The sequence below is a fragment of the Manacus candei genome, unplaced genomic scaffold (assembly GCF_025592945.1).
Source record: "Manacus candei isolate 608988 ecotype Guabito, Panama unplaced genomic scaffold, ASM2559294v1 h1tg000113l, whole genome shotgun sequence".
In the NCBI taxonomy this organism is placed as follows: domain Eukaryota; kingdom Metazoa; phylum Chordata; class Aves; order Passeriformes; family Pipridae; genus Manacus; species Manacus candei.
In genome coordinates this window covers 1,156,745-1,178,458 of record NW_026138161.1, presented here as the reverse complement: position 1 = coordinate 1,178,458, position 21,714 = coordinate 1,156,745, and the positions used below count along the sequence as shown (strand labels likewise).

The window sequence follows — 21,714 nt, the reverse complement described above, 5'->3', positions numbered from 1 at the left end:
AATACCTACATTGTCTATGGCTTCTAGTGGAGGCAAAGACTAACAGGGGCAAGCCCATTTTAGGCCACATCAAAATATCTTTAAAAACGGGGCAGGGGAACTAAAGCAGAGTTCACAGAAGCAACTAAAACTTCTTTAATTCAATATGTTTTAAAAGAGTTAAACCAATCTAGAAATCGACAGTTGAAGGTCACACAACATTATTGTTACCAAGCCCTGATGCTTAAGGCTCTGCTTTACAAAGCAACTGTAAAAGATGGAGCAACTTTCTCAAGTCTGATTCAGCACTGGGGATTAGTTTTTAAGATCATCAGCTTTGAAAGTTTAAAAAGCAGTTTCATAAAACCAGAACGCAGTTCTGTTTCTGCCAATCACATTCATATTCACTTACACTCATACAATCCCAAAGGGGAATATTTAATACCCAATTCAAAACCAAAATAATTCCACTGATGTAAGAGCTGCAGTAGAATGCAACCTGGGAATACTAATAAATATAAAAATGTACTATTATTACTGTAATTCAGACTTTTGTCTGCCAACTTCATTTGCAAGACAGCTTTTGTAATAATGCTTTCCAGACATCTTATTCCAGTCTGGCCAATTTAGACATGCTAGAGCTGGGTTTGTATGAAACTCAGCGAGATGACATTTTTTAAGAATAAGCTTTTGCAACAAAACCAGTTTTTTTAAACTGCTTTAGGGAAGTTGTTTCCCCAGCCCTAAGGCTGCATTACTGTATTCCAAAAGTGGGGGCTGGGGGGAATCTAATCTAGCCTCAGAAATATATTTCAGTACTAAAGGCAGACAAGTTTACAAAATGCTTACAAAACCAAAGTCAAGGCCCTTAGTGCTGTGTTATCTTATCAGGTCTCTTCCACTCAATTAGTAGGATGACAACATAAGACTTCTGATTTACAGTGCTACCTGAAAGCAGAGGTCAGGTTTAGTAAGTCATCACTATCTGGATTCAGAGTCCATATAACCCCTGTTTGATGAAACAGAAATTATAGAGGTTGGATTTTAGACTTCTAACTACTGAGTAAAGCAGAATTGTTTGGAGGCAGATGGGCTGCCAAGTCTTTATAGTCATTATCAGATCTTTAGAAGACATAAAAGCAGTAATTCATGGGCAATTGTTAAATTCAAAAGCATACAGAACATGTGAACACAGTGTTCTGCTCCCTCAGACAGAGAAAAGGAGAGTCAGAAGTCTGTGAAAAGATACCAATTTCATGCACCAACTAAAGGGTGCACAGAAGCATCAATCCCAAAGCCCTTTTTGGGGTTGTTCAATTCTTCCCCAGTTTGTTTTTTGGTGTCCTAAAATTCAAATACAGTATCTTTTCTTGTGTCTTAAGTATACCACCACACTTTTCTGGAAGAAAGCATTTGCTTTTCAGTTGTCCTGTAAAGGCAAGCCCAGACCAAGACAAATGCACCAACTGAACCTCTCCATGTCCTTCTGCAGTAATTGCTTAAAATCATTCTCATTCAACCTACCTTTAATTTTATTCCTGTAGGCACTTGAATTCTTTCAACCCTCAAGAACTCCATTTCAGTCATTAATTTTGTTAGATTAAAGAGTAATAATGAAGTCTCATTTTTCCTATAATTAGGATATTGCCAAAACATTTTGGTTATTTCTGTTATTAGTATCTCTCAACAAGGTTTACTTTGAGATTTAAGCAGAAAAGCACAGTAGTTTGTTCACTCAAAACCATTTTCTGGCAGATATCCAACTGCATTAAAGCCAACAGGAACTAACCATAAGTAAATTAAATTGATTTTTTTCTTTTTTCTCACCATTTCTGTGTGTAAGCATTTCTCTCAGCTCTTCATGGTCACATGGATGAGTGAAATCAAATACACTGTGCCCCGTCAACTCAAACTGCAAGAAATAGGAGGTATATGGGTGTTTAACTTCACATATACAAAAATGGAACAGCTTTTACAGATTTGAAACAGTCTTAGGAAATGTCAGTATTTCACCTGAGTGAGTCCCATGCACTTGTTCACATTTTCAGACATGTATATCATGTCCCCATCTTCAGACAGAACCATGACAAATCCATCAAGAGCCTTCAAGTAGAAACAGTTCAGTTCCTTCTCCATCTTGGCTTCTGTCTCCAGCTCACCTGCAAGCAGTCACACATTTCTGTTTAAGTAAACACCACCCATTCTTCACTTACCATCAGAAATTACATCTGGCACCACTCTGCAAGAAGCCAATCTTGCAGGACCATTCAAACCCAGTATAATTCATTTAGATAAGTGATCAGTTCTTCAAGCTCCAGTAATGGTATCACAAATCACAGAAAACCAGAGTGAAGTTAACCCTCTGTGCTTTTATGCATTAAGCAATAAACCTTCTACCTTAAGGAGAAAGTCTACATGGCAAAAATATTACCATTTATGTCAAAAAGGCATTATCTCAAAAAGGCACTACAAACTTCACTCATGGGCTTGCTGGGAGAGATTTCAAAGTCTGGTTACTGAACTTACTCCTCTATACTTTAAAGGTAGATGTGCAAATAACCAGTACAGCACTCACAGCACTGGTTCATAACCTAACTCAGATACTCCTGTAGTTGCACGGGCAGGTGTAACTGCAGAGACAACACATCCTCAGCTAACTTCACCTTCAGTGGGGCACAAATCACAAAAATATTCCTTGCAGTTCATATTAAGGGGATACATCCACAGTCAGCTCAGCCAGCCTTGCACCAAGTGCCTACAGCTGAGTAAAGCACAGCTGGAACAAACAAGTGCAGGAAGGAAACTAACTTTGGGAGAAGCTCCAAATGTGACTGAAAACGGCACTGCAGCTGTGATGAGCCAACCAGGATCACTAGAACAGGGTGGGATTCTGCCCCATCACTCCCTTACCAGCATCCAGCAGCTTCCTCATGCGCAGGTAGCTGATGGTCAGCCTCATGATGGACGCCTTGTCCAGGTGTGCGCTCACGGTGTGGGGCAGAGGCAGCTGGTGGGCGAGTTCATAGAACACTTCGGACTCCTTGCTCCTTCGGCACCGGGCCGCATCCCTTGACTTCTCTTTTCTGCGTTCAGAGCTAATCCTAAACAAACAAAGCTGCGGTTAGCATAGGAAGCAAGAGTTCTCTGTGGAAGTTAAATCTGAAACTAAGCTGTCCAATTAAGCAGTTATCGAAGTTGAATAATTTAAAACCTCAGTTTAAAAGGGCAATTGTATCAAGTTCTGCCGCGGCTGGGCTCTGCCAGGACTGAATTCAAACCTACAGAGTCTTCCAACAGGATCAGTTCTTCAAACAGACATGTGCGTACTCAGAACTGTTCCTGCTTCTCTCATACCTTGACTGCTGCCTCTCCAGCCTTCAAATCCTGTTTCCTAACCCCTCAGGTCCATTCAACATACTACAGAGTAGGTTATTTCCAGCTCATGTACACCCTCCAAGTTTATGCTTTTTTTACCGTCCTTTCAAAGCCCACCTCACAAGTCAGATGAACAAGGATACTGATTTAGTATGAGATATCCTGCTTTTCAAGGGATCCAGAAAGTACCTTTCCCAGCTCTTTCCCAACCTAAACTATTCTATGATGATTCTAGGATTCACTCTTTCTCCAGTCCTTTCCATAGTCTCCCCTATACTGGAAAAGTCAGAAAATGCCTCATTCTCTTTCCATGGCCTCTGTAGACTTGCCTCCCCCACAACACATGAGGTAAAGAAGAGCTCACTGAGAGCAAGCACCGAAACAACTCAGCCTGTCCATCTTTAACATGGATAATTCCCCCTTTTCCCAGCACCCACATCTCCCTCATGCATCTGTCACATGAGTTTTGAACTAAACATTTTGAGATGAGAGCTCCAAGTTTTTCTTGTTCATTTTTCTTTTTATACATTTATGTCTTCTGAATGCACCCTATCTCCATTTTGCACACACCTGATTCAAAAGACAATTGCAGTTTACAAATTACTTTTTCAAATTTCAATAGACTTGAAAGCCATGTACTATCACTGCCAAATTCACATAGCTAAGTCTGCAGATCTGTGCCAAAGCACTTTTTAGTTAGCACATATGTTGTGAGAGCACACAAATTATAGAGCAAGGCGATTCATGGGCTAATATTGCCTGGGACATAATGAACCAGGCATAGTATCACAGAATGGTCTGGGATGGAAGTGACCTTAAAAATCATCTTGTTCCAATCCCCTGCCATGGGCAGGAACACCTTCCACTAGACCAGGACACTCCAAGTGTTACCCAACCTGGCCGTGAACACTTCCAGGGACAGGGCAGCCACAGCTCCTCTGGGCACCCTGTGCGAGGGCCTCAGCACCCTCACTGTCAAGATTTTCTTCCTAATATCTAATATAAATCTCCCCTCTTCAATGTAAGTAGTCAAATACATACCCAAAAGAACACGTTTTCAGACCTTTACCTGATGTCCTACCCACAACAGCCAAAAACTTTCTTAGTTTGTGCAGAAACATGCAAGTAACAATACTATTAAAACAGATGTTGGAAGCACGGAACACGAAAGAATTGTTTTTATTGAAACATGAAAGAAGCTTAATAATCCATGATAAAGACAGAGTAAGCCATAAGAATCTCTTCTACAATTACCTTAATTTTTTCCAGTTTCATAAAACTGTACAGCATTCCCACCCATTCCCAATCCCACTGTCCTCTCCTCCTGCCTCCTGCCCCTGCCAGCAGAAGGAAGCACTAGCGGCTTGATTTTCATAGTCATAAGTTTTATAAGAGCAAAGAACAGGATGTTTTCTCCTTTAGTGGCAAAATCAGGCCATTAGATTAAAGAAATACTATTTTTGTGTAATAAGAAACATTATTAAATCAACATAATAATAACAAAGATCTTTGGAAAACTAACAGGAATTATAGCTGGAAAAAACTCTGGACATACAATAGTTCTGTTGGTTGCTGTGTATATAAGCTCAAGTCCTTCAGAAGGGTAGCTTAAAATATCTGACTGTATTTCCCCATCTTGCAGATTTCTTCACATTCAATTTCCTTGTGACAACAGATGTTCCTGCTCTAGTCATGGATATCTTGGTCTGAGAAGCTTGAGGCTCCTGACATACAGGTATATCCAGAAAGAGCCATTACGAAAAGTCTGACCTTTAACAATACTGAAAAAATATTTTAGCTATTTAACCTCACTGATTAAACATTTCTTACTGAAGCCAGGCCTCAAGTACCTTTTCTCATGATGGAAGACTAAGGGTGGAGGTGAAAAAACATCTGAATTCTCTTCTTCCTCTTTCTTGGACCACAGATTTCACTGTAAACTCAATTTTGTCAAAGGTATTTCAAGGTAACTGTCGTGGTTGAACCCCAGCCCACAACTAAGTACCACAAAGCTGTCTGCTCACTACCTGTCCTGCCCTGGTGGGAGGGGGAGGAGGAGGACTGGAAAAAGGTAAAACCCATGGACTGACATAAGAACAGTTTAATAATTTTAATAAAACAATAATTGTAATGATAAGGGAGACAACAAAAAGAGAGAGAGGAACAAAACCCAAGACAGACAAGTGGTGCACAGTGCAATTGCTCACCACCCACTGAGCGATGTCCAGCCCATCCCAAAGCAGAGACTGGCGCCTCCCGGCCAACTCTCCCAGTTTATACACTGGGCATGACATTCTGTGGTTTGGAATATCTCTTTGGTCAGCTCAGGTCAACTGTCCTGGCTGTGTCTCCTCCTGGCTCCTTGTGCATCTCCTCACTGGCAGAGCATGGGAAACTGGAAAGTCCTTGCTTGACTCAGAGTAAGCACTGCTCAGCAACAACTAGAACATCGGTGTGTTATCAACATTATTCTCATCCAGTGCTCATACACAGCACTGCACCAGCTACTAGGAAGAAAATTAACTCTATCCCAGCTGAAACCATGACAGTAGCCCAAGCAATTCTGCTGCCTTAGACAGATTCACCTTTATACCTCTGATATTTCTTTGTTAGCCACTCATTCAAGATCCCATCACCTGCAGAAAGTTCATCCTACAACAGAAACTCAAGGGAGAATTACTGAAGTAACTGGTTTCTCTTCACTCAGATGCCTGCAGTTTTGTCATGGCTTCCTTTTCAGCTGCAGTCACTTTTAAGTTAAACCCCCCTCCTTGCTTTGGCAATGAGTGCACTCCAAGGCCACAGGTTTGTCAGGCTTGTGTGAATCACACAAGGCACGTAGAGAAGGACAACGCAAGAGATGAAAATAGATGGTAACCTCACAAGCTGAGCTTTCAGCCCTTGTATTTTCTTTCTGACAGCCTAATGTTCTTGAAAGTATTTTGGGTAGTTTCTAGATTTTTGCAAGGTTTTAGCACAATTAACAGCAGCCTTCAATGGGAAGAGTTAAAGCTTCTCACAACAGCGGAATCACTAATTACCGACCTAAACGCTGGTTAAATCGAGCTCATAGTGCTTCTGTTAAAAATTAATCCTGGAGTAAGATCCTCAAGTGCCACCAGCTGGAGAGCTGCCTGACTGTGAGAAGGGCAAAATCCAAGGAAAAGGACGATGCTGGTCCCAACCAGTGCTGTCCGAGCGGCAGCGTCTCCTCTCCCTTTTACTACGTGTTTCCTTTCTAGAAAGGCTACTACTATAGATAGATGTTTAAACTGTACAGCACAACAGTTTGCTATTTTTAGCTGCTATTTAAACCAAAGCTGTAACCAATCTGAGTAAAACCCAGCCATTTAAATAGGAAGATTAACTACCAGCTTCAAAGAGCATTTCTTTAATGGATCAAATTAATAGGGAAAAGGTCTTTCACAAATGAGGTTTAATTACCAAATGAAGTCATTGTTGCCTCAACACTGAATGCCACCAAATAAAAAAAAAAAAAGGAAAAAAAAAATCCTTTACTGTTGCAACTACTCTGAGCTTTGCTACTTACAATTGCATAAAGTAAATGAAAAAACACACTTCAGCATATGTAGCTGCCCACAAATTTCTGTGTAGCCAATTAAATGATGTTGAATTCCTGTAAAGAAAATGTATTGCCAAAGTGAGCACTTTCTCAACTAGGGGAGAAAAAAAGGAAGCTCAAGGGAGAGGACTTTAAACAGCAAGATGTGAGCTGCCACAAAATCAGTTTAAATAAATCCTATCACTTCTCTCATCAGTTTTTTTCAGAACTGCCCCTGTGTACAACTCATGATCTTCACAACAGAAATACCATTCTGTAGAAATGGAACCAAGTCCACTTAAAACAACCCCCAAGCTTGAGAACTGTATTAGAACCTTCTGGTGTCAGTCTTGCACAGAACGAAAACACCTGAAGAAAATCTCAGCTGAAGAGTGACTGTACATGCAGTGAAAATATCAGAAGTGCCAGTGCTGGACAGGAAATTGCACGAATTTGCAGGTATGATTTGTCCTGCACAATTCCAGTGCCAGACATCCATTTCCATTTTGTATTTCTGTCACCAGAATACAGAAGCAGAGAGCAATCATAAGCACATTATCCCTATAACTCACAGAAAGCAGTGTTTCACTGACCCCTTTAAACTCAGTACCAGGCACTTTCTATATATAAGAGAAGTTTACACGCAATAGCTGAATAAAATCTGAGTTCCAGAAGTTATTTGAGTTAGAGACTCAGAGTAAAAGGGTATTTCATGACCAGGATTCACTGCTGCTGAACCAAGAGCTCAAGCTGAAGGATATAACCCAGACTTTCACTATGGTGAATAGAAACAAAGTCTTACAGCAAGAATTACCCCAACATCCTTCAGAGCAAAGCACACCAGCAGCAATCCCATGCACACCAGTAACAGATGTTAATGTGGCCTTTCTACTTGACTGTGCAACTCCTGTCATTATGGTCACAGGAATCATTTGGGCCAGAGCATCTCCCAGATAATACATAATTTCCCATACCATCCCAAAGACCCCTCTGCCCACCATGGTATATTCCTACAAGTGAGTCCCCAAGTGTCTGAATACAGCCCCCAGTTTCCATTTCCCTGAGTGTAAAACGAATCAATGGCCATGTATATACTGATTAATTCCTGCTTATTTACCACTGGCAAATAGGTTTAAAAAAAAAACAAAAAACAAACAAAATGGAAAATATCACCAGTAACTGATAAACTTCAATTAAAAATAACTAGATAATAGACCACTTTGTTTACTTCTACCTTTTTTTTATCACCACTCGGTGTTAAGGAAATTTTTACATTGTGTACACAATAGTAGATTAACACAAAAATCAATGAGTTTCCTGTATGTTGCTTTACTACTGTTATATATTTTCTAGCTTTTCTCCTGTTCTAACTTACTCTAACTGGGTAGATTTTGCCCTATAGGTCTTCAATTCCCCTGTAAAATAACTATTGTGAACGTATTAATTAATCCAGGCACACCTTTCCTGATCCAGGTTTTGAGAACATTTTAAAAGATTATAAACATCTGATACCAATTCAAATTGTTCTATTTAGAATTGTTTTCTAGTATCAAGTTTCGTTGTATTCATTGTATTATCTGTTCCTCAAGTTGCACAGAAATATACCATGTGGAAACAACGTAAACCAAATGAATAACATGCCTCAAAAATGTTAACATCTCCTTATTGAGCTTTAACTAGCTTTCAGTTATACCATTAATTCCCATCATTTGCCAGTACAGGATTCACAGAATCATTCACTGTTGGGTACAACCTCTCCTCAGATTGTAAAACTAGTATGGGAAATACCTGGCTTAGAAATGGGAGTCACAGAGACCATATCCACTACATCATAGCTTCATTTTTAATTCATTACACAAAAAGAGATGCAGCTATTACAATACAATAATGTATTAACAGTGTATGACATCGAGATGGTACTGGAACTTTAGAAAGTTCCAAAGACCTGGAATGGGCCTTGTATTTCGCTTTTAAGGTTGAACTTGTTCCTGCATTTGGTATAAAACTCGGTCCTCTTTTCAGGCCCAGCCCAATCCAGGTATTTCTGCCAGCACAGCTGTACAGGGCAGAGGTGCAGCTCCCAGTCTGCAGCTGTACCCCAGCAGAACACCCAGAGTAACCAGCTGTGTTCATGTGGATGGGGCATGCCCATGATGACCACTCTCACCCACAGCCAGAGTGTGTTACAAGAGAGCTCTACTCTCTCAACTGTGCTGAATATGCAGCCACTCATTTTTCTTCGCTGTTTTAGAACTTTGTTTTGTCCAGAGCTGGACTAAATTATTCCACCATGGAAAGAAATCCCAGGCAAGCCCTGTGCTTAGCACAGAGAAACTAAAACAGTGGAACTGCCCTACAGACAACTTCATACGAAAAATGAGTTTATAATGAAAGAGAATACTATTCAAATACAATTATTTGGATATATGGGGAGCTAATGCTGCAAGTATTCTTCTAAAGGAAAAAAAAAACACCAAGAGAACCCACCCAAAAGTCCCTCATCTTCCACCTGGCATAGATGAAGAACATGCCAGTTAGTCCTCTTATCCCCTTAAAAATACTTTTTAATTGAAGTTGATCAACTTCAATGAAGGGTGACAGAACTGGAGCATAGAGTTTTGAGATGGACCCACACAAATATTGCCCAGAGTCTTGCTTAGACATGATTTCCTTTTTTAAGTACTATTGCTTTCACCATTATGATCAATTTTATTTACCAATTCTTCTTATTTTACAGTCTGTGTAGAGACTTCTTGTGAGAAAAATACCAAACAAAAGAAACAAAACAAAAAACCCCCAAACAAACAAACAAAAAACTGACACAAAAGAAAAAAAAGCCCACACCCAAATGTCATGTGTAATCACAAGCATGTGATTGCACAGAAGAAAGTCTTGCTCTTCATGAATCAATGAACATCACAGCCCACTAATCCAGCTCAGGAAAAGAACTCAGAAATTCCTTACATACAGTAAGAATGATTTAAAAGAAATTTAACTGCAGAAACTAACACAGTATCCAAGCAGAGACAACACCTCTGTACGAAGAAAACTATTAAAATTCATTCATATGTATATTACCTTCTAACTGCAATTTAAACCATTTTCTTTACATGAGGGTAGTTACAGCCATTTACCACAGCTTGACTACCACCAAAAAACCTCTAACTAATAAAACCCTAACAAATCAGGAGAGCAAGCAGGCAGTTCAGCCTGAATCAGCTACAACAGCACAAACACTCCAAAACCCACTGCCGTTTGCAAAATGATAGTGGGGAGAGGCAGCTAGAGCAGAGTCCACTGCCCCAGTAAAGTGTTACTACCAAGGCCATGAAGTCCATATAAACACCCCTTTTAAAGGCAGGTAAATTATGGCCTAAGAGGCAGCAGCAGAGCCTGAAAGTCCTGAAGTCAGCACAGGACCACACTGACAAGATTATCCATCATGTGGATTTGGCCTTGAATTGACCTGAAACTCCAAATAGCTCCCCATCTATAAAGTGTGAGCAAGTAGGTAGAAGCTTCCAAGATCATAATTTCTATTGCACATCGTGGTGAAGTGATTCTGCTGTGTCTTAATACACAATGTAACCCACTGATAGTTTACCTTTGCATGGTAATTTACTGTTTTAAAATAACCACATGGCATAAGTGGTGGTTTGTAAGAAAATTCCTTTTTTTTTTTTAGCTAGGTTATTTGGCTTTTTTCCTTGAATATATCATTTTGTCCTTCGAGATCAAAGATACATGGTAGTTAAATTGTGTTCATTATTACAGAAAAATCAGAATTATTCAAAAGAGATACCTGAACAGGGGCTTGACAGAGCTAGACGCTTAAGTGCTCTCCTCCCTTCAGCCCTCCTGCTTTTGCTGCTACTGAGCTCACAAAAAGTGATGCAAAACATATCCCCAAGATATCTGTCAGGCTCTCAGTTAACAATGTTTCAGCTACAAACTGGTCTATCTTCAGAGTCTTCAGACAGATGCAGGCTCTTGATAAAGTAAGTAGTTTTAGTCTAAATCATGGCTTTAAAACATATTTTATTCACTGCATTTGGTTTTCTAGACTGGAGGTTGGACATTTTCCCTTACAGCTGCCATCCAAGTTCTCATCCCTTCACTCAAGTTCCTCAAGTGCTTTCAGTTAACAGGGTATTTTGTGATCAAAGGTTTTAAGAACAAAAGAAAACAAAACAAAAAAAAAAGGAACAAAAATAAGAGAGATCAACTTTTATTTTTCTGTATGAATAAAGAACAAACAGTCCCACTAAGCAATCAAGAAAAACACAACAATAGCTAGGACAGAAAGCCTGCAGCAATGTCAGTTCAGCATCCAGTAGATTCAATAGGGTGCAAGGAAAAAAGTCCTTTCTGAAGGACTGAGCACCAAATATTCACATCCCCAGTTAAACCATTCCCTTCTTTAGTTTAGCTGGTAGAGGCTGCAGCTTTTATATTTGATGTGGATTACTTCAAGCCTTCTGTTCCTTGGAGCATATGTTCTTCCAATGGAGCTGAGCAGGAAACAAATGGAAGGAGGTAAGCCTCTAGTAACTCCCTTTCTAACATAACAGTCCATTTACTATTCTCTTTTGTGAGTAAAACCAGGAGACTTGGCCTCAAATTCTTTTGCTTCTTGAAATGCACAAGTTTCCATGAAGTGGCATCACTCTAGTTTTGGTTTAGAACTGACACAGAAAGAAAGAACTCATTCTGGTAAACAAAATGGGTCATCTTTTTCAGGTTACACTTCCAGGATTATTACAAATCAAGTCAAAAAGGCATTAAATAAATTACCTGGTAAAACCTTCCACTGCTGTAAATGTAATCAGTGCTGTTGATTCAGTATCCTCAATTCTGTGCTTGAAGTTCAGGCTCTATTTTAATGTAGCAAGTTACAAGACTTCTTGTAACACTTCTCCTCAAAACACTTAAGGAGCATTCATTCACACCAAATTAAACAGAAGCTGCACAGCTTCTCTCCTAACACACAGTTTGCATTGGATATCTTTAAGGAATGACTGATGGATCATCTTGAAGCACCAGTTCTCCAGTGCCAGCGGAGCCATTTTGCATGTCTTGGTACTAAAATATCTCAAGGTTTTTTTAAAAAGCTACATTTCTGCACAAGTCCCAGTATTATCAGACTTCAACAGGAAGAAATGACAGATCATGCACACAGTGAAACTCCTCTTTATCAATGCACTTACTCTGAGATCTCAGACCCAGCCCCCAGGCTGCTGTGAACAGGCACAGCTTCAACTGAGGCTGTGGCTCCACATCAAAGAGCCCCGAAGTGTTCATCACCTACATAAACTGTACTTAAAAAAATACATATGCTGACAAGCATTCACTTGATTTCATGTTCCAAAAAATTTCAGAACTTAATTTTCATAGAGACTTTTATTCTAAGCTAAATAGCAGAGATCTCAGTAGAGGAAAACCTTAATAGCCTTCATATCCAATGGTAATTTGGAAACCCGTATCTTCCCTGAATTTCCAGTCATTAGTTAAAGTACAAAGGCTCACCTTCTCTCCTGAGCCATTTTTTGTAATCCTCTGTGTCATAAAACCCCCACATGCCTCCCATTTCAGAGCAGTACTCCATGGAAAACTCCGATTTTCCCCACATGCTTTCCTCTAATACAAAGGAGGTTTCTCAAGAGAGGCTCAAACTTTCCCGAATTCAAAAGAGAAAGGTCTGTTATAACATGAAAAGATGATTAAGGTCCAAGTTCTTTCCATGCATTACCTAGGTGGTTTTTCTGCGGCATGTAAACACCTGCCCATGTAACTGTGTATGTGAAGATAAAAGGAGCAGTTAGAGCTGATGACTTGTAATCTGGAACATTCCTTCCTTTTGGACATCAGCTTGCTAGGAATAGGTACAGGTTACCTTACAGGTACCTTCTTGTAAGGCTCTGGCAAGATTTGTTTTTGTTTTGAAGCTGTTTGTTTTTTAAAGAACACATCTTGTAATCAGATTGGTATTTGCATCTCCTTGGAAGAGCAGTATCATCAGGAAAAGCCTGATGCTCTTGTATGCCACCACTGATCCATGCAGGACTTCCCTCCTGGGTTTACTTAGCAATGCACTCTATTATTTTGTTGGCATATCATACCACCAAGCTCTTCAGGAATAAATAGAGTTAATACTGCCAAATTCTCTTCTGCAGACAAAAACAATACAAAAAAAAAAAAAAAAAAAACCAAAAAAACCACAAAAAACCCCCCCAAAAAACCCACCAAAAAAACCACCTCAAAAACCAGCAAGCAGCTTCTGTCATTCAATGTCCCCTTTAGTACCAAAAATCTTAGGCAAGCCTACTTGAAATCCAGCACTCTGACATAAATTGGTGCACTATTACTATTGAACAACATGAACACACTCAAGAATTCAATCCACTGTGTTACATAGGCTCAGCAAGAGTCCTTGAGGCTTCCAGGCTGGAAGCACACCAAAGGGAATGTGTGCAATCTTAAGAACCCCAGAAGAGTTTGGGCTTACACTGCAACGCTGCTGACATTTGCCAGTGTTATTAATATTTATTGACTAATTTTTTTTTCCACTTCACCATCAGCAATCGGAGTCTTAGAACCAGCCTTATAAACTCCAGGCATTATAGTTCAAGGATAGGGAGGAACAAAGGTCTATGTGTAGAGGAGGAAGCACAAGCACCTATAAGTAAATGCATGTGTTACACTGCTGACTGAGGTGTTACCCATGACAGCAGGATGGTCTTCTCTGGCCTCTCTTCTGGTGGCAGTAGAAAGACAGCACGTAACTATGTTTCTCACCTCCTCTAAGCTTACAAAGGAGGTAGGATCTTAGCCTAACCTAAGTAAGCTCTTGATGGACATTTCTGATAAGAGAGAAACCTACCAGAAGATGGGGATGGCAATTAAATGAGAGAATAAAACGGATTATCCACTTCACACCTCCACCTTTAAACCAACAGTTGACTTAACTGCCCGATTTAAGCTGCTGATAACAGTTTGCAGCTACACTTGTTCCCCCTCCCACCTTCCAAAAATGGTCCAGGATGTGCCTCCAGAGGCAACAGAAAGGAAATGGCAGGGCAGAGTTGCTAAAAAGCCTTGAAAGTACTTGAAATAAAAACCTCTTACTATCCCATCGCCCTTCTACAGACCACCTGACAACCTGGACCGTCTGATCCCAACTGCACCAGCCCTCTTGGCTAAGTGTGGACTGTCTGTTGGTATTTCAGGCATCCCAACCAAGAGACCCAGACTGCAGCCTGGAGACACTGTGTTTTAAAGGGCAAAGCAAGCATGACTGTAAACAAAAACCAGAAAGCCTCCCGCTGCTTCCATCAGCATACTGCCAAATTATCAGACCTCCACTTGATAGAAGGAAACCAAAGCACCAACAGAGCAAAATTATGGAAAGTTTCTGCAGCAGGGAAATCCTTCTCAGCTGTTCTTCCCTGATTTTCAGTGCCTTGATGTTGAGGAGGAAGGGCAGAGCACTGTGCTGTCCCCCTTCACCTTTAGTGGGCAATGGAAAGCCATTTCTGAGCACTTTTATTGAAGCAATTTGCAGAACTGTTTCGTGTTTGAGGAAGTGCAAAGAACAGACAACACAGGCACTACTGTCAGGTAAGCCCCATGGCAAGGCAAACAATTCAGAAAAACCCAGAAAGCAGTAAAACCACTGTTTTGAAAACCAGAAACCACTCAGCCTCCCCCATACCTGCGGGGAGACTCTACAGATTTACTGAAAGATTTCTCCTCTTCTTACAACTCGGAGAGACACAGTTAGAGTATATACAAAAGGTTTTTGTGTTCACTTTCGATTCCAGTAATGGTGGCTCAGTTCCACCAGCGCTGAAAGAAATTAACAGACAAAAGCAATGGCACATACAATCCTGAAGACCTCACACAGGTTTAAGAAAAACCAACAGTAGCCACTGCCCCTCAAAGCCAGCAGCACAAGATACAGGCTCCTCAAGCAGATTCTGGAGCTGGACTTGGGTAGCAAAGATCTATCAGAAAAAAAAACCATCCCCCTTAGCCACTAAAAAAATAAGTTTCAATGCCCAACTCTGAGAAATTGAAAAGCTTAAGTTCTTCTGCAAGGCACTCAATCCTGTTCTATACCATCTTAAGACTGAGAATGAGCACTCCAGAAAACATTTCTCAGTTTTATTTAGCGCACATACCATTAAAAATAACTGTTTTATGCTATAAGGACTTAAAACACACTAGAATAAATGAATCTTGGATTATCTACCAGCTGCAAGCCACTACCAAAGTAACCAGTAACCCTAAAGGGCTCATTTACTTAAAAAGGTCCAAGAATTCCTCTGCTAATAGTGAAGTGTCACACCACAGACCTGAGAAAAAAACTTCTCATTGCATCAGCCATCTGCACAGGAGTTTTTTAAAGGAATAATGAGGAAATCTCATACATCTCAGCAAAAGCCCTAAATTTGGCTCAAACTGGAGCCGACAAACAAAGCTCCCAACAACACTGGTTCACCCAGTCCATGCACTGACAGGAGCTCCTTGTAGCACCTGGGGGAAAATCCACGAGCACATCAAAGTGATACAACTACTAAGGAATGGCTAAAACCCAAATAGCTCAGTATCTAATCATGATGCTCATACTTGATTTCTTATGGAATCCTGACCCCTGTAAATATATAAGAAGCCTGGAACTACATCAAAGAATGGATTCAACAGACCAGTATAAAAATCCACACCTCCAGATACTGTAATGACTAAATTTCAGGTATGTAAGGCTGAGACACAAACTTGATCAAATTCCATAATTTCTGCCATCTCACAGCATGAAATTAAATAAACAACAAGCTTCACCTTAACTACCAAGAGATAAACACTATCCAAGTATAAGCAGAGGGAGAGGCAAGGAATAAAAGGATCTCAACCAATGCCAAAATTGAGGTGTACTTTATATACAATCAGCCAAAGTTTTATCATCAAAGATGACAAATAACAGGACCCAAATGCCTTCTCTCTTCAAGGTATTCTGAATATGGACACCATAAAACCTAAGCCCTTCTAAAACAACCCAGTTTCTTGATAAATGCTTGAGATTTCCAAGCATTTGAGTTCATATCCTTCCTTTTTTCTTAGCCATCTTAGCTCAACTGCACATCCACAGCCCCCAGGATGAACATACCATAAACACAGCTTTATGTTTTCCATTAAAACCCCTACAGCAGGACTAATCTGAATATTCTTTGCTGCTTTATAAGAAACATCCCCAACTTTGAACTCGGTCTACGGGAAACAGAAAACAACAAATTCTCTTTCTTAAGCCCTGCCTTTAGGAAGGAAGGATAAGCTTTGCATACTGATTCTTACATTCTGAAGAAAGCAGATTACATCCAGGATAAGGAAATTGAGAAAAAAAAAAAAAAGTACTCGAGCGGGGCAGAATGGTAAGTAAAAAATAACAAATGCTCAAGGGCAAAAGGGAAAAAAAGTAAAGAAACAAAAAAATCCCAATAAACCAACCAACCAAACGAAAAAGGATCAGAGAACAACTTAAGTCTCAACCCCCCTTTCTAGACCTGCCACTAAATTACGGCAGCAGAGCAAATCATTTTGGTTGCAACATTTTCTCAAGAGCCACCAGCTTCGAGCAGAGAGAAACCAAAGGTTAGGGAATCAGTGCCACCTCAGGTGCTCCCCTCTACGTATTTCACTAAAAGCTGCTTCTCCCCACTCCGACCCCTCGCACCCCCGTGACTGCTCCCAAGGCGCTGGGAGCCGGTGCTGTCCCGGCGCTCCCGATCCCTCCCAGCTCAGCACAAAGCTCACCATCCATTTTACAAGCCGGCCGGGCTCCTTCCCGGCACAACTCACACGCTGAAACACTTACGGCGCTTAACCTGCTCAGATGACCCTCGGATATAAAAGCAGACAAAACCCATCTCGAATAATAAAAAAAAACCAAGGAGAGGTATCGATATCCATTATAAACAAGCCTTTCTGCAGATGGCCATCACGGCAATTAAATCCCCCCCCAACACCGGCATCACCGCCCGGACCTGCTCGCCCGAGCCCCCCGGCTCCTTAAACTTCACCGCCTAACAAAGGCTTTTAAGGCTTTTATTCCCCCCACCCCCCAATTTGCGCCAACAATCCTCGGTGAATTATTCATACTCCTCAGCTCACACCGTCCGCTCGCCATCCCCCTCTTAACAACACACACCCACCCCCCCCCGCCCCATCCCCACGCGGGTTTGAGGGATTTATTTTTTTTTTTTAAGCTTAATATCTCCAGATTGCGAACCGGCCCTTTCCCGCACAAAGCCAGAGCCGCCGCGGGCTCGCTGCGCGCCGGGACCACGGGACAATCAATCCCTGCCCGCCCATTTCCAGGAGCGGGGCAGCCCCCGGGTCGCTCCCCGGCCCCGCGGCCGACACCGGGCGCTGCCCCCCCGGCCCCGCCGCCGGCCCCGAGCCCCGGCCCGCTCCCCCCGCCGACAAAATGGCGACGTGGACGGCGGCGAGGAGGAGGAGGAGAAGGAAAAGGAGGAGGAGGAGGAATGGAAGAGCGGAGCGCTCCGCGGGCCGGGGGAGGGCGGGGAGGCAAGCGGGGAAGGGGCCGGGGAGAGGGCGGCGGTAACAAAGCGGGGGACGGCGGGCGCCGGCAGCAGCGAGCGGGCGGCGCGGCACCGGTACCTCTTCTTGTCGGTGACACCGCCGGGGCTGTCCATGGCGGCCGGGACGGCTTCTCCTCCCGCCGGCTTCCCTGTGGGTGCGAGGCGGCCGCGGGCTCCGATGGCCGCCGCGGGGGCGCGGGGGAGATGGCGGCACGGCCGGGGAAGGGGCCGGGTCTGGGGCCGCGCGGGCTCAGAGCATCGGGGCAGAGGCTGCGGGGAGGTGCGGGCGCCGGCGGGCGCGGCGGCGACGGCGGCGGGCGGTGGGCGGGGGCGGGGGCGGCGCGGGCCCCGCGCTGCGCCAGTGAGGAGCGGCGGCGCGGCCCGGCCCCTGCGCGGGGTCAGCTGAGCGCTCAGCTGGGCGGGGGACGGCGCCTCACGTGCGGCGCTGTGTGCGGGGCGGCGCCGCCGCTGCCGCCGCCGCGGCCGCTCCCGGACCCTGCCCGCCCTTCCCGGGGCCTCCCGGCGGCTCCCGGAGCCTCCCGCCCGCCCTCGGCCCTTGCCGGGGCCTCCCGGCGGCTCCCGGAGCGGAGCCCCCGCGGAGCGCCCGGCGGCGGGCGCTCGTCCCAGCCGGGGCCGGCTCGGTTCCACCCGGTGCAGATCTGTAACAGATCGCACCCCCGTGGGCTTATTCCCCTTTTTGTGTTTTGTATTGTTGTTGGTTTTTTGGGGAGGAGGGTTGTCTGTTTTGGTTTTGGCTTTTTTGCCTCACATAACTTAGTTCAGTGCTTGACTCCACACTTCCTTTCCCGAAGGTTTCATAGCACAAAAACCCCAGGACATTCAGAGCCATAGCATCATAAAATTTGGAACAGGCCCTTAAGCTCTAGTCCATCTGTCCACCAAGCACTGCTGCTGTAAGCCATAAACCACATCACCCAGCATCAGGTCCAGATGCCCCTTAAACACCTCCAGTGATGGTGACTCCACCACCTCCCTGGGCAACTTATTCCAATGCCTGACCACCTGAACAGTGAAATTTTTTTCCTGATATTTAGTCTGAATCTCTCCTGTCTCAGTTTAAGGCCTTTTTCTCTAGTCTTCTCACTGTAGGCATGGCAGAAGAGACCAGCCCTCACATCACTAAGGCTTTCTTTAAGGTAGTTGTGGAGAGCAATGAGGTCCCCCCTGAGCCTCCTTTCCTTGAGACTAAACAAACCCAGCTCCCTCAGCCGTTCCTCACAAGACATGTTTTCTAGACAATTTCCAGTTAAAGAGTTCAGAACCTCACATTAATTAAAGGGAACAGACAGCTCCATGGCTGGGCGGCCTAGAAGGAGAACACGGGGGTAATTAAGCACATTTCGAGCAAGTTTTACAACTTCCCAAACCCCAACCAACACCCAATGGCAGAGCCAGGAGGCTCGACTAGGGCTGCACCTCACACCATGACCCTGCTGCCTTCCCTGCTACCCATCCAGGCCAGCCCAAACCTAACCCCAACCCCAATTTTCCTCTCTCTGCTCCCCCATGGCAAGGGCATCCTCAGGAACTGCTCAGCTGAGGGCTCCGGGGTCTCCTGCAAACCTTGACAGGCCCTGGAGGCTCGACAGGAGTGGCTGTACAGGGGACAGGGGCTTAACGGGACATCTGGTACTGGCACAACCTCACAGGCACTCACAAGTGGCCCCTTGGATCAGGAGCCAGGCCACAGCCGTGGGGGAGCAGGGAGAAGAAAACTGGGGGCAGAGCCCACGCAATTAAAATTAAAATTCTAACCTATGTACCCTTAGCTCAGGGTCATACGTATCTGAGCACTGTGGGGAGGCAGAAAAGGTACAGTTCCAGGTAGAGCGACCCCATGGAGCTCAGCAATTCCTTTACATCTTGCAGGCTCCCTCCAGCAGGGACTGTAAGTGATCATCTGGAGCTGAACCTTACGAGACTACTCAGTTTGCAGCTCAGAGGTAATGATACCTTTAAAAAAAAGCAGCTTTGACAGGCATAAGTGACATTCTTGTGCTTCTGTGTGCACGTGTGGTGATGTAAGAAACACCTGCAGGGCAAAGTGATGGTGTTTCAGGTACTGCACCTTCCTAACACTCCTGCTGTGGGTTCCCAACTTTCAGGTAACAAGCAGTCCTTTTTGCATACAGCCATGGGTGTTCTGTGTCTGGGATTTTTGTTTGTTTGTTTGTTTGTTTTGAAGAAAAAGCAGTGACCGTGACATTTGATAGCAATCACAAGGAGTTTCTGTATGGATTGCTTTTGCCCACGGCAGTCAGATGTACAAAAGAGGCACAGGTGCTATAGACTCCTTTTATTCCTTTAAGGTTTTCCACCTAAACACTGACAAAGCCCATCTTTAGTTTGCATATTAGCTGTGACAACACAATAGCCCATGGCAGTGTGGCTGTGAACTACTGATATTTCTGTTGTTCTGTGCTCACTGGAACCTCGAGAAGAAAAATAATCAAAGCGAGACTCAACCTCGACTGTCTTGCATAAGTACCAAGAAGCCCTACCCAAGGGCTCAGACAACTTTATCTTTCAAAATGAAGTTTAGACAGCATAAACATAGGAAGAAATTCAGTCATGCACAGCAGCCATGCAGTATTTTAGTCCAGTCACAGAGTCACCATAACAACCCCTAAGGAATTTCCGTGGTGAAATGGGGGGTTCTCCTGGCAGGTGCAGAAATGTCAAGCCCAGCTCACTGACATCTTCCCCATCAGAGCGCCTGGAAACGCATCTGGGGGAGTTTCGGTAGTGAAGTGGTGCTACCAGAGGTACTTCCTGTGCCTTAGAGGAGGCTGGTGTAACTCAGAGCAGCCATTGCAACTTCTCTAATCTGAGTGTGAGGTTGAAGAGGTTCCTGGTGAGTCTGGCACGCTTAAAAGTGAAAGCCTCTTCTGCACTTTGACTGCAATCTCGGTGCCCTTCAAAGACTAAGTGACACTGATGCAGTCTGGACCAGGGACTGCCCAGCTGCAGCCTACAGAACCTGCCTTATCCTACCCAGTAAGCTCTTGTTTTCAATCCTATCACTCTTTGAATGACAATTTTGGTGCCCATAAGCACGGATGTCTTAGCATCACTTGTGCACCTTTATTACCATTGTCCAAATTCACATAATGTGCTATATATGGAAAGGGTTCCTCATTGAGTATTCTCACACTGGGTTCTGATCACTTTAAATCACCCAGAGGCTTAAGATGTGTTAGTGATCCCTGAGTAAAAAGCACTGCAGAAAAATCCCAGTCTACGCATTGCTAGCACTGTTCAAATGATTGTTCAAAGATATCAGACTTCCCAGCATGAACTGGCTGGGGAGCTGTGAGTAAGTGTTGTGGTCTCCTTACGAGACACATTTCTTTCATGCCAAACATGCTTACTCTGAGCTCATAATAAAGAATAATGCTTCAAAACCCAGCTGTGTTTTCAGAAGTGTGTTAGTGGAAACTTGTTCTGCAATTAAGCATTTCGTACTATAGCAGCTCTTGAGAGATGTTAAGCAAATGCTCTCCCCCCACACACATCCTCCCCTTTATTAAACTTTTGCGTCACTCCACTAAAATTCAGCATAAACATTTTCTTTCCCGCTTTCTCAGTGGCTGATAACAGAAACTTATTGCAGTATATGATGCCTTAGTCACTTTTTTTGACCTTTATTCCTGCACTAAGTTCATACTCCAGCTTACATTTACAGAACTTCCTGAATACAATGGTGTTTGCATATGACTAATTAGGGCAAATGCACAAAGCTGATGAGTCAGCAAACGGCCCGGTGAGGACAGCGGGAGGGATTCGGCAGCAGAACAAGTCCTCCTGAAGGTGTGAGATGTGCTTCTGCCTGTGGCTTCAGATCTGTTTGCTGATGGGTCGAATGTCTATGGGATGGGCTCCGTAAGCATCTCAGGAGTCAAGCAGCATCCCCATCAATAATGAGTGGCAAAACTTCTGACTTCAGCGGGAAGAAATCGGGGGTTTAATTGTCTCAGGCACCTTCCCTCCGGAGGGTGCCAAGGAGAAGCAAGGATCCTTCTGTTTATCCCACTGGAGCTGGCAACTCACATCACATGGGATGTCACTAACAACCTGCCCACAGCACTGGCTTTCCTGGGCTTTTTCTTCATAGTACAGCCCCTTACATTTAGGGAATTAACACTCATTGGTTCAATAATTAAGCTATAATGAAGGGTACAT

General features: G+C 43.5%; 1 protein-coding gene and 1 long non-coding RNA gene across 2 annotated transcripts in view; one reads left to right on the top strand and one right to left on the bottom strand.

Annotated features, from left to right (window-relative positions):
- Nucleotides 1-17,835, bottom strand: part of HIF1A (hypoxia inducible factor 1 subunit alpha) — a 34,451-nt gene extending 16,616 nt beyond the window's left edge. Inside the window, exons 1-4 of the mRNA XM_051769869.1 lie at nt 17,591-17,835; nt 2,890-3,080; nt 1,993-2,138; nt 1,807-1,891 (exon numbers count right to left, since the gene is read on the bottom strand). Coding sequence (XP_051625829.1) covers nt 1,807-1,891; nt 1,993-2,138; nt 2,890-3,080; nt 17,591-17,625 — 457 coding nt within the window. The 5' untranslated portion in view covers nt 17,626-17,835. The remainder of the gene's footprint in view (nt 1-1,806; nt 1,892-1,992; nt 2,139-2,889; nt 3,081-17,590) is intronic.
- On the top strand, nt 3,461-9,711 carry LOC127461829 (uncharacterized). Its single transcript, XR_007900206.1, has 2 exons — nt 3,461-5,320; nt 7,134-9,711. It is a non-coding gene; the product is annotated as an uncharacterized LOC127461829 (long non-coding RNA).
- Nucleotides 17,836-21,714: the final 3,879 nt, after the last annotated feature.